At 35.4% G+C, this 18,604-nt stretch overlaps 4 protein-coding genes across 5 annotated transcripts; 3 read left to right on the top strand and 1 right to left on the bottom strand.

Annotated features, from left to right (window-relative positions):
* Nucleotides 1-1,667: 1,667 nt before the first annotated feature.
* Nucleotides 1,668-4,400, top strand: LOC104755313 (uncharacterized). 2 transcript variants are annotated; one of them, XM_010477670.3, is made up of 8 exons: nt 1,668-2,393; nt 2,469-2,563; nt 2,645-2,748; nt 2,846-2,946; nt 3,043-3,146; nt 3,254-3,691; nt 3,801-3,932; nt 4,028-4,400. In XM_010477670.3, exons 1-8 carry the CDS (start codon nt 2,154-2,156, stop codon nt 4,221-4,223), a joined length of 1,410 nt encoding a protein of 469 aa, XP_010475972.1. In that variant the 5' UTR covers nt 1,668-2,153; the 3' UTR covers nt 4,224-4,400. The 2 variants fall into 2 exon arrangements, with proteins under 2 accessions (XP_010475972.1, XP_087351677.1); XM_087495551.1 differs by lacking the exon at nt 4,028-4,400 and having other exon boundaries at nt 1,671-2,393; nt 3,801-3,936.
* A 6,858-nt stretch (nt 4,401-11,258) lies between these two features.
* Nucleotides 11,259-13,617, top strand: LOC147923315 (uncharacterized). Its single transcript, XM_087493581.1, has 5 exons — nt 11,259-11,304; nt 11,391-11,478; nt 11,853-12,727; nt 12,832-13,422; nt 13,502-13,617. Exons 2-5 carry the CDS (start codon nt 11,460-11,462, stop codon nt 13,511-13,513), a joined length of 1,497 nt encoding a protein of 498 aa, XP_087349707.1. The 5' UTR covers nt 11,259-11,304; nt 11,391-11,459; the 3' UTR covers nt 13,514-13,617.
* Nucleotides 13,618-13,812: 195 nt separating this feature from the next.
* On the top strand, nt 13,813-15,258 carry LOC147923314 (uncharacterized). The gene is made up of 3 exons (XM_087495236.1): nt 13,813-14,240; nt 14,337-14,448; nt 14,539-15,258. The coding sequence occupies exons 1-3, from the start codon at nt 13,813-13,815 to the stop codon at nt 15,256-15,258; spliced, it is 1,260 nt and encodes a 419-aa protein (XP_087351362.1).
* Nucleotides 15,259-16,661: 1,403 nt separating this feature from the next.
* On the bottom strand, nt 16,662-17,809 carry LOC104759155 (uncharacterized). Its single transcript, XM_010482117.2, has 2 exons — nt 17,210-17,809; nt 16,662-17,123 (listed from the first exon to the last, which is right to left on the bottom strand). Exons 1-2 carry the CDS (start codon nt 17,807-17,809, stop codon nt 16,662-16,664), a joined length of 1,062 nt encoding a protein of 353 aa, XP_010480419.2.
* Between the last annotated feature and the right edge of the window lie 795 nt (nt 17,810-18,604).

Here is an 18,604-nt window from a genome sequence, read left to right as displayed (position 1 = left end):
GCCTAGCCCGCCTTCTGAAAGTTGAGTACACATTTGCTCCCATGAGATCCAATGTAATCCTTTACTATCTGCTTTATTGCTCCACCAAAAGTCAGCAATGGCACTACTTAATTTTGAACATATAACTTTTGGTAGGAGAAAACACGACATTACATATGTCGGAATTGCTTGCGGCACTGATTTAATCAGGACTTCCTTGCCCCCTTTGGATAGAGATTTTGAAGTCCATAAGTTTACCCTCTTATGGAGTTTATCCCTGACAAATGCAAAGACTTGTGCCTTAGATCCATGAATCTTCTCGGGGAGACCCAAGTATGTACCCATGCCTCCTTCTTGTGATATCCCAACAATAGATTTGATCTCTTGTCGTATATCGGAAGGAACATCTGTTCCAAACATGATGGAAGATTTGGAAAAGTTAATTTCTTGTCCGGATGCCTCGCCATAAAAGCGGATTATATCAATAATTTCCTTGCACTGATGAGGATCGGCTCTACAGAAGAACAAACTGTCATCTGCAAAAAGTAAGTGGGAAACTCTGGGGCTTGCGGTCGAAATACGTAATCCCTGGATCTTCCCCTCTTTTTCAGCATTCTTAATTTGAGCGATTAGCGCCTCGGTACAAAGTATGAATAGATATGGGGAAATTGGGTCTCCTTGGCGAATCCCCCGTGTTGGCCTAATTCGTCCTTTGGGATTCCCGTTGATCAAAATACGGTAGGAGACGGAAGTAATGCATTGCATTATCCATCCCACCCATTTTTGATCAAACCCCATTTTTTCCATCAAAGCTCTTAGGAAATTCCATTCCACCCTATCATAAGCTTTACTCATGTCCGTTTTAATTGCAATAAATTTCTTTCGGTTGGCCTGGTTGGAACGGAGGGCATGAAAATTTTCTTGAGCAATGAGAATATTATCTGTAATTGACCTTCCTGCCACAAATGCAGATTGAATCTCGGATATAAGATCCGGTAAAAACCTCTTGAGTCGTAAACTCAAAATTTTTGAGATCACCTTATAGCTCACGTTACACAGGCTAATAGGGCGAAATTTTGACATTTCACGAGGTCGTTCTCCTTTTGGGATTAGACATATATTTGTTTCATTTAGCTTGCCATCAAAAATTCCAGAGCTAAAGAAATTCTTCACCATCTTGGTGAGATCGCCTTTTATGGTTTCCCAAAATTTTTGGAAGAACAGAGCAGTCATTCCATCTGGTCCTGGAGCCTTTCCCGGATTCAAGGAGAACAATGCTCGTTTGACCTCCTCTTCTGAGATTTCTTTCGTGAGATGCTCGTTCATAGCAGGTGTGACCAATGTAGGTACATCTTTAATGGCCAATGTAAGGTCACTCGCATTCGAGGATGAAAAGAGATTGTCGAAATACTCCACCGCTACTTTTTCTATTCCTTCTTCTGTATCAACCCAGACTCTAAGTTGATTAAGGATGCGATGATCTTGTTCCTGGCCCTCTTTTATTTTGTTCAAATGGATAAGGTTACAGATAAGCAGAAAGTTAGATTACATAAATAATACAGTCGGTCGGATTCTATGAACCAACGAACCCGATCCAGCCCCACTTCTTCCCACCGTTTCTCCCAACCAATCACACAACTCCTCAAAATACCCCAATCAAATATTTTAGTGGACCCTCTGACCCTTACAATATTGCGGAAACTCGAAAATTTCATAGAGACAGAGAATGAGAGAGAGAGGTCACCACTGTTACACATGGCGTGATTGAGCCTTCAAAGATTATAAAATCATTTTTTTTATTTTGGTATTTAAAAAAAAAATAGTACTAGTTGTTGTTTGGTGAGAGGTGGGCAGATACAAGTGGATAACAAAGTTTTTATTGGATGATAAAGAGAGACAGATAGAGAGAGAAAGAGAGAGAACCGTATTTTGTTCCATAATTTTCTCTCTGTAGGAAAAAAAAAATTAAAGTTTTTGTTTTTCGAAAATTTCATTCTTTTTCTGGGTTTTCGCCAAAGGAGCATCCTTTATGTTGTTCTTTTGAAAGAAGACTCCCTCTCTGTATTTTGTCTCCCCTGTTCTTGGGGAGTAGGAAGAGGATAAAGGAGATTCCTTTATCTCGATTTTGGATTAAATTCCCGATTTTTGATTTCGAGGGAAGAAGAAGAAGAAGGATGATTAAGTTGTGGGTGATGACTTCTCTTCAACTCGCGGAGCTCTTCGTGAGCTCTATCGTGCATTTGATTTATGGGTTTTATATATTCAGCTCCGCCGTTGCCGGAGATATCTCCCAGACGTTGAATGATTACTTGTTTAAGTCCAATGACGTTGGAGAAACAGGTCAAAATCTCACCAATGTTGAGGGTTTGCCTCCTATTGTTTTGGTTCATGGCATCTTTGGATTTGGCAAAGGGGTAAGAAAAAAAACCATAATTAAATTACTTTTGTTTGTTAGATTTCCTTGTTTTGAGGGTTTGATCTTTGATCAGAGATTAGGAGGCTTATCATACTTTGGTGGTGCTGAGAAGAAAGATGAGAGGGTTCTTGTTCCTGATTTGGGTTCCTTAACAAGCATCTATGATAGGTATATTGGATTCGTTTTTGCCTCTCAGTTGAAGCCACGTTTTGATCTGTATTGTGCTGATGATAACAATGGTGTTTCCAGGGCAAGGGAATTGTTCTATTACTTGAAAGGAGGGAGGGTTGATTTTGGTGAGGAGCATAGTGAGGCTTGTGGACATTCTCGGTTTGGCAGAAGATGCGAACAAGGTTTGATTTTGATCTCAATGCTCGCTCATTGGAAGACATTATGTATCCAAATGTTTTCATCTTGAATGTAAATCTGAACTTTGGTATGTGTTTTTAGGGCAATACCCTGAATGGGATGAGGATCATCCTATCCATTTTGTGGGGCATTCAGCCGGTGCTCAAGTTGTGCGTGTGTTGCAGCAAATGCTTGCAGATAAGGTTTGAGTTGAATCCTTCTTTTAGTGAAAGTTCTGGTTTAAGCTCTGTTTGATGATGATGATGCTAACATATGTCTCAAACCGTGATGGTAATTAGGCATTTGAAGGGTTTGAAGACACGAATGAGAATTGGGTTCTGAGTGTGACATCTTTATCCGGAGCATTCAATGGAACTACCAGGACTTACTTAGATGGCATGCGGTTAGTTTCCATTCTTAATAGTTTGATCTTCATAAGCAAATGTAAGTTCTTGTAAGACCAAGATCTTTTTGTCCTGATTGTTGTTTCCTATTGTTGCGGTTTAACAGGATAGATGATGGAATGAGCATGAAACCGATATGTCTGTTGCAGCTATGTCGTATAGGCGTGATCATGTACGATTGGTTGGATATTTCATGGCTAAAGACTTATTACAATTTCGGATTCGATCATTTCAACATTTCTTGGAAGAAAACTGGTGTGAGAGGTCTCGTTGATTGCCTTATGGGAAACGCAGGTCCTTTTGCTTCAGGTGATTGGATCTTACCTGATCTCACGATCCAAGGCTCAACAAGTATTAACACCAATCTCCAGACGTTTCCAAACACTTACTACTTCAGCTACGCGACTAAACGCACCCGCAGAATCATGGGAATGACAATTCCTTCAGGTGTTCTTGGAATCCACCCGATGCTCTTTCTCCGCGTCTTTCAGATGAGCCAATGGAGATTCCCACAAGATGTATCTCCTCCTTATAAAGGCTACAGGTACACAAAATAAAGATTCAAACATTTTAATATTCATTCTTGAAGCTCTTGATCAGTCCTTTGTTTAACATTGTTCTAAGAAAAGAATGTTTTTGAATTTTGAATAAAGGGATGAGGAATGGCAAGAGAACGATGGGGCATTGAACACAATATCAATGACGCATCCGAGACTACCCGTTGAGCATCCAAGCCGTTTCATAAGAAGTGATTCAGAGTGTCAAACATTACAACCAGGCATCTGGTGAGTGAATCATATTTCAAACAAAATTTCCTGAAGAGTGGAAAATGAATATTGATGGAATCAAAACTTGGTCTTCTTGTTATGTGTTGTTGCAGGTATTATAAGATAGTGGAAGCAGATCACATAATGTTCATAGTGAATAGAGAGAGAGCTGGAGTTCAGTTTGATCTAATATACGACAGTATCTTCCAACGTTGCAGGAAACATGTTTTTAGAAAGATTCCTCAGACTCTCCCTAATCTATCTCCTTCTTCTCCTCGTTCACCCAAAAGAAACAACTTTGTACATTGATCATTTTTAAGAAAAGTGTTGTAGGGTTGATATATGTTGAGGGCTTAAAGTTTTTTCTAGGCTATTAATTTATTAATACAGATCTCATTCATTGTTCTTCTTATTCTCTCTCGATTTGTTGTACCATAAAACAATACATTTTCATTATAAAAATTATAATATTTGTTATTTGATCAATGTTGCTCTACTGCCCACGAAGCTAAGTATATCGATCACACTCGTCGTTTTCTCTTCTGTTACGCCGTGACGAGATGTCCCCTGTTCAATCTCTAAAGACCATCATACTATGCAACTAATAGGCCAGAAAGCTTTTCCATTTCTAACCTACGGGCTACGGCTTATTTAGGAAGCAGACGCAGATTCTAGATCATTCATGGAAAGGCCAATGACACAAATGAGCATAAGAACCAACAGTCAGAAGCTAGTAAGGCTCTGTAAGGGACAACTATGTAGCATGAATGCATGATACTAGATAATACTAGAGTGAAAGAAGAGATATATACCACATTGTTGCAGTCATTAGTTTTGACCAGATTAGTACATTTAAGCCAGGATGAGAGAGATAAGAGTGTCTTCTTAGACACAATTAAACATTCACATATACACGCTTGTACCACATGTTCTTGTTATACTATTGTCTAAGATTTAATGACTTAATATTTATTTATCTGATTAGACTAAATTATAAATACTAATAATATATTATGGTAGAACCTCTAGTTCAATGAAGATGATCTTTGACTATGTACAATGGTAAACTCTTTCAACATCCTAATTTACATTCAACATCCTAATTTACATTCAACATCATCTTCTTTTTATTCTATTTAATAATTGCAACATCCAGTCAATTTTTACACTATAAATTTGTTTAATAATGTTCAACAATCTCTTCCCATCATTTTATTTCATATTCTTATTTTCATCTTTTAACTACAAATCAATATGAATTCGTGGCTAAAATAATTTGAAGTTAAATAATACTTTTTTTATTTTTATTTCATATTCTTAGACTAAGTCACAAACAATAAATGTTTGCAATCACACATAAAAAAGAGTTGACTTGAAAATTGATAATAATAATTGAGTGTAGAAAGAATCATTGTTGGTATCTATTTCATAAAAGACGATTTTTATGTGTCCGGATCTAATGAAAAAAATCTTTATTGATAGAGTATAAAAAATGATCAATTTTGATAGAGAAGTCAAGTTTTGTTTCCAGATTGACAACCAAATGTTCTCAATGCTGGCTCAACTCAACTCATTTCCAGAAGTCAATAATACTAAATTAGTAGTAATTGCTAAAAAAATAATTTTTGGCTTAAATATTGTAGATTGTTTTGGTGCTGGAACTATCATAAGCACTTATGGGAAGATTCTGACGTGTGCACACACCGTGTACCACAACAAGGAGGCACTCAAATTCGATCCACAATATGGGTGAAAACTTCAAAAGGTAAATCAACTGCTAATAATAAACATATAGTATCTATACTATTAAAAGGGAAGCATTATTTACAAGGCAAAATGAATCCTGAAATATATGACATAAAATGAGCCTGAATAAATTAAAAAGCATACAATACAAGAGGGACATTAAAGTAAATTTGATAATAAAAATGCACGGATCCTATATGGCTTGGATTAATTCTGTTCGGATCATGTATTAACTATTCAGAGCTGTTTTTCATACTCCCGTATCCAAACAGAATCGAAACAAACATCTGCAATAAAATTCAAAAAAGGTAAGTAGTTTTGCGTAAACAATTTAAGGAAACAATAATTTTGATATTTTTGTATATGTTTAATTTGGGCAATTAATTTCGAAATTGTATATATGTAAACTTATTTAATTTGATTTTATATTTTGAGATATATCCGGAAACAAGAAATTAGGATGTTACCTAATATACAAAATCATCTAAATGTTTATAGAAATAATTTAAATCGGTATCTATTAAAATCGAGCAATTAAATACAAAATTGTATATATGTATAAAAATATAATTTGGTTATATATTGTGAGATATCTGTAAACAATATTTATGATTTTATATTATGATTTCAAACATATGTATTACATATATACAATATGTTTAAATCTTGGATACTGAATTAAGATATACATACGTTTGAAACTACTTATAACTTATCATTTTATCAATGCATAAATGTGCGGATCCGAAAACATGTTACAACTAAAGTAAAATAACAGTATTTTAAATATGTTTTTTTTTTCTTCAGCTTATCTAGCATAAGCATGTACAAAACAAGAGATAAAAGAATATTAACTGACACGACATGTATGTGTGATTCTATTAACTGAATGTTTCAAAGAAATTATTTTTCTTCATCAAATACTTTATTTTGTTTTGAATCAAACTATTACGTGTTTGTGTGCTAAATATGTAGGAACATGATTTTGAGGAAATGAGAAAAGAATAATGGGACGGAAACGCGATGGAAGGAGGAATAAGATGAGATTAAAAATTTTCAAAAATCAAAATCGAGGATAATGTTAGAATTAAAATAAATTAATGCTTCCAATATATTATGTAACATATTTTTCAATTTATCTAACACAAAAATGTCAAAAAAATATTCAAAAGAAAAAGAAAAAACATTAAACTATGTTCTATAATAGATAAAAAAAAAAAAAATCAACCATAGTTATGAGACATATACAGGACATGATGGATTTTATGTCCTAAATTAGACATACCATCTTTCTGTTACTATTTTTTAATATAATTGTTTTTACTGATAACAAAAACAAATTTGATCATTTTTTTGTCTAAACCGAATTAAAAATAAATCAAATACTAAACTGATACAAAAAAAGTTTGGATTATGAATGTTAATAACATTTATTAAAAATATGTTTACAAACATAATCCGCATGTACGTAATAAATTATAAATGTGTTAGTAAATTTAGTTTTTAAAATCAACCCCGCACGTATGTGCGGGTCCGAATCTAGTTATTATTTAACTCAGGTAACCATATTGAATAGTACTATTGATCATAATATATAATTTATATAATCAATTAATCTTTTAGGTGATTATTATTTTGTCCAACGGCAAAGAATGCTCCGGAGTAGTTACTTTCTTCGGTGCACATAACGATTTAGCCGTCATTGATGTTTATAATGACGAAAATATTAAATTTCAACCTGCAACGTTTGGTATTTCCAAACACTTGGCGTTGGGTGATTTTGCAAAACAATATATTTGCCTGTAGAAATATTAATATATACATATATAATTTATATATATATATATATATATGAATTCAAAATAATTATTAATAATTTTTATTTAACTATTAGTTTAGCTTCCAATTAAAATTATTAATTATAATAATGAATACATTAAAGATGTAACAATTTTTTTTTTGGTTTCTAATATTAAAAAAAAAATTGCATATTTTTATTGGTTAACATCGTTCAACACCGGTCAATACTGGTCAACACCGGATTCTGATGAACGGTGTACCGGAATAAGATGGTTGTGATGTTTAGCACATGTCATCATATAGTTGGTATATGTGACCATGCAATACATATACTTTGTGTAGTTGGCAATACATTTTTGAAGTTGGGATGTGTGGCCATGTATTGAACAATACTTCGTGTAGCTGAGTATCTTTTTACCTATATATTATAATAAACTGATCACTGTGAGCAATACCGACCTGTATTCCTGAAACAATGAATGAGATCTCCTTCTTCTCCTCGTTCACCCAAAAGAAACAACTTTGTACATTGATCATTTTTAAGAAAAGTGTTGTAGGGTTGATATATGTTGAGGGCTTAAAGTTTTTTCTAGGCTATGAATTTATTAATACAGATCTCATTCATTGTTCTTCTTATTCTCTCTCGATTTGTTGTACTATAAAACAATACATTTTCATTATAAAAATTATAATATTTGTTATTTGGTCAATATTACTCTACTGCCTAATCAAATCCCTTACGAGCTACGGCTTATTTAGGAAGCAGACGCAGATTCTAGATCATTCATGGAAAGGCCAATGACGCAAATGAGCATAAGAACCAACAGTCAGAAGCTAGTAAGGCTATAAGGGACAACTAATTCAGCATATATAGCAAACAAGATCAAACGCCCTGAATTTGATTTATAGCTAGCTTTGATCAGTGTAGCATGATACTAGATGATACTAGAGTGAAAGAAGAGATATATACCACATTATTGCAGTCATTAGTTTTGACGAGATTAATACATTTAAGCCAGGATGAGAGAGAAAAGAGTGTCTTCTTAGACACAATTAAAATATTCGCATATACACGCTTGTACCTCATGGTCTTGTTATACTATTGTCTAAGATTTAATGACTTAATATTTATTTATCTGATTAGACTAAATCATAAATACTAATAATATATTATGGCAGAATCTCTAGTTGAACGAAGATTATCATAGACTATGGGTGCAAATGGTTGCACAATTGAAAAGGTTGAAGGAGTTGAAGAAAATTATTCAACCAACTTTCACCATTTGAATGGAAAAGGTTGAAGAAGTTGGAAAAAACTATTCAACCCATTCAACTTAAAAAGTTGAAAAAATAAACTAGTTCTACAGCAAATTTGTTCAACTTGTTCAACCACTATTTTGGAAATGAATGAGTTGAATAATGTTCAACCCAATTTTATTGAGCTTAATATTTTCAACTCTTTTAATTTTATGCAACTATTTGGAGCCTATGTACAATGGTATATTATTATGGTAGAACTTCTAGTTGAATGAAGATGATTATAGACTATGTACAATGGTAAACTCTACAACATCCTATTTTACGTTCAACATCATCTTCTTTCTATTCCATCTAATAATTCAACACCCAATCAATTTTTACACTCTACATTAGATTTGTTTAATAAAGTTCAACAATATATTCCCATCATTTTATTTCATATTCTTATTTTCATTTTTCTAACTACAAATTAATATGAATTAGTAGCTAAAATAATTTAAAGTTAGTTAATTATTTTCTTATTTTTATTTCATATTCTTAGACTAAGTCGCAAACAATAAAGGTCTTCAATCACACATAAAAAAAGAGTTGACTTGAAAATTGATAATCACTGTTTACGAGTAAGTAGAATAATTTTGAGTGTAGAAACAATCATTGTTGGTATCTATTTCATAAAAGATGATTTTTGTGTGTTTGGATCAAATGAAAGAAATCTCTATTTATAAAAGTATAAAAAGATGAATTTTGATATAGAAATCAAGAATAAAAATATAAATTTACTATAATATGATAGATCTCAAATAATTGGATATAAATCTATCTAAAAAAATTAAATAACCAATAATGGTAACAACACATGTCTTAATCTCTATATCACTCTTAACAACCTAAGAGAGGATGCCAAATGGATACTATCTCTCTCTTTTTGAATTCAGCATGTTGAACTTATTCAATTATGTTTAATCCACCTCATATTCAATAAATTTTTCAACACATCTTTGCAACAATTCAACAATTTTTTTTTTTCAATAGCACCATTGTAAGTAGTCTTGTAGTAGATAATCTTAAATAGTAATTATATTAGTACTTAAAGTTTTACTTGACTAAATTTTTTGTATGGGGGTGGAATCATTATAAATACTTATGGAAAAATACTAACATGTGCCAACAATGTATACAATATCACAAACTTAGAGTCTTTTTGTAGCATTAACTTACTCACAAGTTTTTTGACTAGGCAGTGGAGCAACATGACCAAATAACAAATATTATAATGTGATTTCTTATTGTGTTTGCTAATTCCTTATTGTGTTTAGGAAGTAATGAATTTCTTATTGTGTTTACTAATTCCTCTCATATTTTGATCTTGTTTGTCTTACACAAATTTGATTAAATTGTGTTTAGGAAATACACATGATGAAAAGTTTGGGCAAAACCTTTATTCAAACTGATTGTGTCTTAAAGACAGTAAATTACGTTTATAAATATTGTTGATTGTGTTCGTGTTTTACATTGATATTTGATGTTGCAAGACCGGATGCCCAGGACTTATTTGTTTTACGTTTTAACCATTACTTTGATTAATACTTTTCTTAACTATAGAAGTTTTTAATAAACTCTTATGTGATTTATCACTTTGTGGCAAGAATTGATACGTTTATAAAAAGATTAATAAGACAATTTTTTTTGGTGATATCTAATATAGGTATCTAATTTTTTTTATAATTAATTTAATATAAGTGTCTAAAAGAGATGATGTTGATATATAGAAAAACATTCCAAAGGAGAATGAGTGTATACAAATCTTATTTTATTGTTATTTATATTTTTCTCAAGATATCCGACCCCTCTGTATTCATTATTCACCAATTAAGCTGGCCTGAGTAAGTCAATAATTGTGAATTTATTCAGAAATAAAAAGACTTGTGAATGACTTGTTGTAACATTGAGGTAATCTCGTGTACGTGGTGGTGTTATGTAAAATGTCCTTACATTTACTCTAGTTTAATAAAAGCTTTAGATGTCAAGTGAAGAAAAGAGAGGAAGCGCGTAAAACCGGTTTTGAGAGATACCAAAAAGTACTTACTAACAGAAAAACTGTCCTTAAAAACTTTAAAATCTTACCAAAAACAAAAAGAAAGAAGAAAGAATGACTATACTAGGACATAAATCGATGTTTATTACTAGACTAGGTTGGTTTATTTTTAACTTACTAAACTAGTATAAATAAGTTGTTAAAAAGACGTTTAACCCTTCGTTAGTTGTTTAATTTCGAAGATGCCATTTAATTTTCAAAAAAGTGATTTATTTCGTGAAACCCTATGTATTCGTGAAAACCCTAAAGAGACTTCAATCGCTTTTTTTCTCTACTGGCGAAGTGATTGCGGAGGCGATATCGGCGGGGGTTCGTACGGAGATCTCGGTTGGTCGGAATTTGGGTGTAGATTTCAGTGGTGGGGATTCAGACAGAGATTTCGGTGGCTGGGCATTCAAGCGACTAGAAATTTGGTTCGTGTTTCCTTGGGAGATTGTGGATGAGATGAGTTCGTGAAGGGGAAATCAGGCCGTGTTGTGGCGAAATTGAGTAAGAGGCGAGAATAATTATGATTAATACAGTTTGTTAATTGTTGTTTATATGTAACGAATGGTGTGTTATTTTTTAGTATGTAGAATCGGCGTGAAGAAACCGGTGAGGTGTTAACTACGAACGTTGAGTGGAAAGTATCTGGGTAGATAGTGATGATGAAAAAATCGAAAGGTAAGTCTGTGATTTGAGAGAGATGTTTAATTTTGAAATTAGGTTTGTTGGATTTGTTTTGTTGAAATAGTTAATAGCGAAGATGGGAGGGATCTTGTATGGTACAGGATGAAAAGCTGAGCAAAAAGTATTGTTTTGTCGTTTTGGGGTGTTTTTTGGAAAAAAACTTTTCATAATCCGCATGTGTGTGTATGTGTATGTGTAGAGGGATCTTGTTTGTGTGTATGTGTACGTGGTAGAGTGGTATGTTGTGATAGAGTGATTTGATAGAGTTTGAGGGAGTTTGATAGATAGAGTTTCGTGATTGACTTAAGAATTGTCGTTTGTACAATTCAGTAAATAGAATCTAAATTAGTATTGTGTTCCATTTGCAGTTAAGGGATCAAGTGCAGAGAAGAAGTACCCTCCAAGGCTGTATCCTGAAGGGAAATCTCCCCTACAGAGACGGAGTATGCATCATAACTGCACATTGAGCAGTTTTGGATTTATGAAGGAGTGCATTGGGGATGATGTGTACGCGGATATCAGGGATAATTCGCAAGTAGGTGTTATCTTAAAACTAGCAGATAGTGACTATGTATGGTGGGCAAAGTTGGTGCACTACATGTTAACTCGACAGCTGGCAATAGAGAGGAGCTATGAGATGTGGGCATTGATTGAAGGGAGTCCTATCAGGTTTTCTCTTTATGAGTATGAAGACATATCCGGCCTGAACTGTGATATGATAAATGAAGAGGATAAAGTGGATGTTGATCACACTGAATTCTGGGCTCAGTTAAATGTGGATGTAGGGGTTGGTCCAAACTGGTTTGATTTGGATGAAGCATTGAAGCAGTGTAGGACCTCGCTTCCTGAATTGAGAAAGAAGATTGGACTGTTGTTTGTCCTTCATGTTGGTATATTGGGGCTATCTCGGTCCAGCAGGATTCCACTAGAGTATGCGAAACGAGTTCTGGATAGTGAGGCTTTTGAGAGATTTCCTTGGGGTCGTGTTGGTTTTAAAGAGCTGATTCAGTCAATAAAAGTTGTGTCCTTTGAGAATGATACATATGCTATACATGGATGTGTACATGTCCTAATGGTATGGGCTTTGGAAAGTTTGGTTAACTTTGGAAAAAAGTATGGGAGGAAAAGAAAAATTGATGATGATGATCTCGAAGAAGTTGTGCCGCTACTTTGCTGGGGTGGAGGCCGCCCAAGGATTACAGTTGAATCCACATTAGCTGCAGAGAAGAAGTTAAAGAAAAAGGTAGTATAAATTTCTCTAATTAATGGACATTTTTGAGGAAAATGTGATATTTTAACGAAACCCTATAAATGAATATATTTGTAACTGGTTGTGTGAACGTATAGGTGGACGTTAAGCATTTGGTTTTCAGACGTGAAGAGGATATATATCCAATGTGGCCAGGGAAAAATACTGTATTCGGAGAAGGTGTTGGTGGAAATAAGCTGTTGGATAATCTGCTACATGATCTTTTCCTCGGATGTGTAGATGAGAAAGAGTGGTCTTGCGATGCAGAGGAGGTTGTTTATGATAAGAAAGCGGAGAAGAGGCAGGCGGCAGCTAGTAGTGGAGATGATTTTGTTGACCCACCTCCACTGAAAAAGTATAAGGCGAGAACCAGCTCCTATGGTGATGTGAAGGGCGGGGAGAAAGGGGCATTAGAAGGCGTTTTACAGCTGTTGGGTAAGCTTGATTGCAAAATGGATGAAATGAATGAAAACTTGGGAGGGAAGCTGAAAAGTATTGGTGAGCAAGTGAAAGAGATAGAAAAGAAGGTTTCAGTCCTTGAGAATGATGTGGTTGAGTTGAAGAGAGGAAAAGAGATCTCGCCCGAGAAGGCAGAGTTGGAAGAGACGCCTGTTGAGGAAGAAGATCAAGTTGCCGACGATGAAGGATCAAAAACAGGAGAGGCTGGTGGTGAGGTCGAGAAAGATGAGGTTGGGTTGGTTTGAAATTCTTTTTAAAAACATATACATTGTGAAAATTTTTACAAAGAGAAGTGGTTTCTCTGTGCAGAATATTGCATAGTTGGTGGGCATTGACAATTTTGAAGCTTTACTTTCTTTCTTAGCACTGTATCTTCTTTTCCAATTTCCGTTTATGTTTTTTACCAAGCCAAGTTTTTCGTAAAAGTGTTGAGCTGAAGATATAAATCATATTGAATTTACACACATAATTCTAATCATGTCATGTTTTTCTATTAATGTCTCTCGTTTTAGTCATGGCTATTACAGATGAAGCAAACATCACAGGATGATTTTCCCATTTCATGTGTGTCCAAAAATCCTGCGAAGAAATTCAGATTGTCTCTGAAGAATATTAAAAATATGCGAAGGGCAGCACTTGATGAGAAGAAACTGAAAACACCCATTACAAAACAACCAGTTGTAGCTTGCCTTGAGGAGACGAGGAAGGAATTGACGACACCTAAAAACCAAGGTGGGAGACTTCTTACAAAGCAAAACCAACAGTTATCGTCGGATTCAGGTTTTTCGGACCCTATAGAGAATGCGGCTAGGAAAAATATTGAATTGGCTATAGACAAGTTGTATTTGTTGTGTAAGGATGATGATATTGGTAGTCCAAATAAAAGAGATAGAAACCTTGCGGCAACACAGCTTGACCCATACATTGGGTCATCAGTAGTTAAGCGCATTCTTAAGGGGAAGGTCCTTTCATCAGCGCATTATGATCCTTTTGAGAAAGTGTCTGCAGGCAAGGTTGACAAGTTAATGGCTTTCATAGACGATGAGCTGTTAATCTTCTTATTTCATATTGTCAATTTTACAAGTTTTTATGTTATTATTGAATTGAAGGTCTAATGTTTTGTTTAACCATTGTTTTTTTGCAGCGCAAATGGGCTCGATTCCTGTGACTCATCTGCTAATTTTTACTTAAGGATAATGACACCGAAGGAGTTGTGGCCTAAGAAAGATCCGCGATACGGGTGGTTGAAGGATGCGGTAAGTGTACAATTTGTTTCCATTTTTGTGAATTATTTACCCCATTTTATGGAGACATCGAATATTGATGTCTTTTTGTAAACGTGACAGCACTTGTGTCCAATGATGCATATGCTTAGGAAAAGGTCTATGCAGACCGTGTCCCCCTTCTTATCTGATAGGATTGCCTTCCTAGATCCATGGTTTGTCAATCAATGGGCGCAAGACTACAAGAAGTTTGAGTGTGACAAGAATTGGTTGTTCCCTGAATCATACTTCAAAGTCTACAATGGTCTCTACCCTAATTACGGTATGACGAAGAAGAGGTGGGTTGATGATGTCGATGTTCTTTACTTTGCACACAACATCAATAATGACCATTGGGTAGCTGTGGTTGTGGACTTGGTGGGTCGACGAGTGAATGTGTATGACAGCATCTGCAGTTTGTATTCAGATGATGAGGTTATGAAGTCTTGCAAGCCATATATTCGTATGACTCCTGCGTTAATGCATTTTGTTGCTCCTCCAGAGAAGAAAAAAAAATTTAGTGCTCGAGCTTTCACGTTTTACAGGTCTAAAACGTGTCCTCAAAACCTTCAGCAGGGGGATTGTGGTATTTTTGCAGTTAAATACATTGAGTGTTTAGCTATTGGCATTTCGTATGAAGGTTTATCTGATGCAGCAATGCCTGCCATCCGATTAAAACTTGCAGCTGAGATATTCGATGAGGTTCCCGACACTGATTGCTTCATTCAAATGTCTGACCCTAATCCTCGTGGTTCCGAGACAGGTGGTGTTGAGTTTATATCACAGAGAGAAGCCTGTGTTTAATCAACAGAAAGTAGTCTCAAGTTAAGTCCGTCTTTTTGAACAGTTAATTGTCTAACCAAGGTTTTATGAATTTCTGCCATCAAACCCATATTCTTTTTGTAAAGCTAACAAAGCTGCATGTTCTTCGTGACAACGTTTAGAACATGCAACATTGTCGTTACCGCCGGAGCTCAAAATAGGAGCATTTTTTTTTTTGTAGATGGGTATGGCTTTTGTAACACGTTTACGCTTGATGGTTAGTTAATATCTACGTGGCTTTATGATTCAAATTACAGACTTATAAACCATACTAACATAACATTCATTATACACATACTTTACTACACATACTGGCCGCTAAGATACAATAAAAAATAAAATTGCTTAGACTATTGCGGTTTATATTAGACATATTAGCCGCTACGTTAATACATATTAGCAGTTTATATTATACATATTAGCCGCTACCATAATACAAAAAAAGAGACATACACTTATTAGCCACATAATATATTGGTAGTGGATTTATGGACCATACATACCTTTTCAACACATCTCCCGGAACTTGGAAGCATAGGTGAATGCGAAACAATGTTCACATATATCAAGTCCGTTGTGGTGCTCCAACCAACACAAAGGGGCAATTTCGAAATGGTAATAGCCGTCGAAGATACGATATCCAAGAATCCCCATTTCTCTAATTTGTGTTTCAACTTGGTCTGCGATCATCACAGCGTCGTGTATGTTAGGCACCTTCCTCAAGAATGCTTTCGTCAACAGGAGCCCATCTTCCAAAGCCCCACACATGATGAGCATCATAGCATATGCGAAGTGTGCATAAATGTTCTTGGTAGCGGTTTCACCAAGCATATCTAAGACCGGTTGTGAAGGGCCAACTTGAGTCAATATTCGAAGTGACTCGACATATTTTGCTGTGGGATGTCCTTTTTCAAGACATTTCATCAAGAAAGGCCTATACGAGGAAGAAACATTAGCGAGGTGACCATTGAAAATAAATTCATCCAGATCTACCTCAGACAAGACTTCGTCGGAGTAAACAAGCTCTTTGTACGCCGGTCCAGCAGCTATAAAAGGACCAAGGTGCCGAAACCCTTGCTTCCCTACACGGCGGATAATATCAGCAACCACATGCGTTGGAATGTAAGCCATTTTTAGTTATCTTTTGGTCGAGAGTGCAACAAGTGAATACTACTGCAAGTTGCTTATATAGAGCCTTATTCGTGAGTAAATAAATTTTACAGTTTCCGGTTGGGAAGATTAAATTTCCCATTTAGCACACACCTAACTTTGTGATTTGATAGACTATTAAAGCGCCATGTGGTTACAGTAGACTAAGAGATAGAGCAGAGTTAAAATCAATCAAGTCTTACAAAACGCAAACGAAAAAGGCAAAAAAATACAAGTTAAACATTGCATGTTTGACGATTGTGCTCGGTATGCCCACAGTTTCCACAACAATGGGCTTTCCTGGGCCTTTTACTCTGCATGGCAATCTCGTATGGCCCTTTAGCTCTAGTCAGCTTCGGTCTTCCAGATTGAGTCCTCACCGGTGGTGTTTTCACTATTTTCTCAACAACATTGTTTGGTAATGGGCATGATTCATCCTTCGGCATAACTGACTTCGCATAACCAAGGCGTAGATACTCTGTTCGAAAGTATTGATGGCACTTAGAAATCCGTGAGACATTAGCAGTCTGTGCGGCAGCAATTGCATGTATACACGGGATTTTATCAACATCGAACATACGGCAAGAACACTTCTTCTGGGATAGATTGACCACATGCATGTTTGGCCCGCTTCTAACTTCGTATTGGTTCTGGTCGATCTCTTGCACATCTAGTAAACTAGCTCTAACAACTCGGGCCTACCAAACAGACAAAAGTTAGTTAGTAGATGTTTAAGTAGGGATAAGCAACGACAACTTTACAAAGGCAAACAATATTATCTTACCTGGAGAAGCTCCTCAACTTGAGTTGTTAGAACAGTTGTCATCAGCGTAGCTTGTTTCCGTCTCGCAGCAAACCATCTGGTCAACATCATCCGTATCTCCTCTAGGAGGCTAACTATCGGATACTGTCTAGCTGCTTTTAAGACATTGTTAAGAGACTCTGCTATGTTGGTAGTGGTTAAGTTATATCTATCACCTGGAAAGTGTACCCGACTCCACTTACTTACATCAGCCTGCACCAAATACGCATGTAGGTCTGGGTTCACCTGATGAATTTGATGAAACAATTCATCAAATTCTTGTAGCCTATAAGCAGTTGCAGCCTTCTTTACCAAACCAAAAGTCTCAGAACCTTTAAATCTAACCAGAATATTTTTGTGGAGATGGTAAGTACAAATCCCACGACTAGCAAGAGGATACACTTTTCCTATTGCTTTCCCGATGGACTTATGTCTATCCGATATAATGGCAAGCCCTTCATCATCTTGAATAACACGGCTGAGTTGTCTAAAAAACCATTCCCATGAGTCATCATTTTCCGTATCAACCACAGCAAAGGCTAGAGGAAATATGTTGTAGTTGCCATCTTGTGTCGTCGCCATTAGCAACGTTCCAAGATATTTGCCCTTTAAAATGTACCGTCAACCACTATGACTTTTCTCATGAATAGAAATCCATCTATGCTTGCCCCAAATGCTATGAAAACAGATTTGAATCTATCTAACTCATCTACTTCTAACCTAGTCAGAGTTCCTGGATTTTCTCTTCTAATCATGTATAAGTACGAAGGTAGTTCTGAATATCCACTTTCATAACTACCCCTTACTAATTCACGGGCACACTTTAGAGTACGATGACCTTTCCAATAACCCATCTACAACAAAAACAGGAAATTTTATAAGACCCAATATGAACCCAATTAATATAACCGTTTTCAGCACATGTAGAGTTTCATACACTTACCTTTATACCATACCGTAGATTAAGGCTAGCAGCAACATGATTTGCCACAACACCAGATCCTATACCACCGACGAATTCTTTGTAGAGAAAAGCCAATATATCTGGGGTTGCTTTTCTAGACCGTGCAGACCTTTCGGTTACTGAACAACTGTGTTGCCTTTGATAAATCCGAACATGGAATATTGGAGAATCACCTATCGTTGAAGCTCTCACCCTCCACTGACAACCACGAACCCAACATTTTACAATATACAAAGTAGGCCTTGATTCCGGCACATAAAAGTCAAACTTTTGGACCACACTTAATATCTTCAGTCGAACCAACAAATCTTTTTTCGATTCATATGTTTGACCAACCGCTATATCAATATCTCTGATATCTAATTCGTCAAACAGACTGCGAAAACTACAATTCCTTTTAGGAAATGAAAAAC

This window comes from Camelina sativa, chromosome 17, assembly GCF_030686135.1.
Source record: "Camelina sativa cultivar CO46 ecotype springtype chromosome 17, ASM3068613v1".
NCBI classification, from domain to species: domain Eukaryota; kingdom Viridiplantae; phylum Streptophyta; class Magnoliopsida; order Brassicales; family Brassicaceae; genus Camelina; species Camelina sativa.
This window is presented reverse-complemented; position numbering and strand designations above follow the sequence as displayed.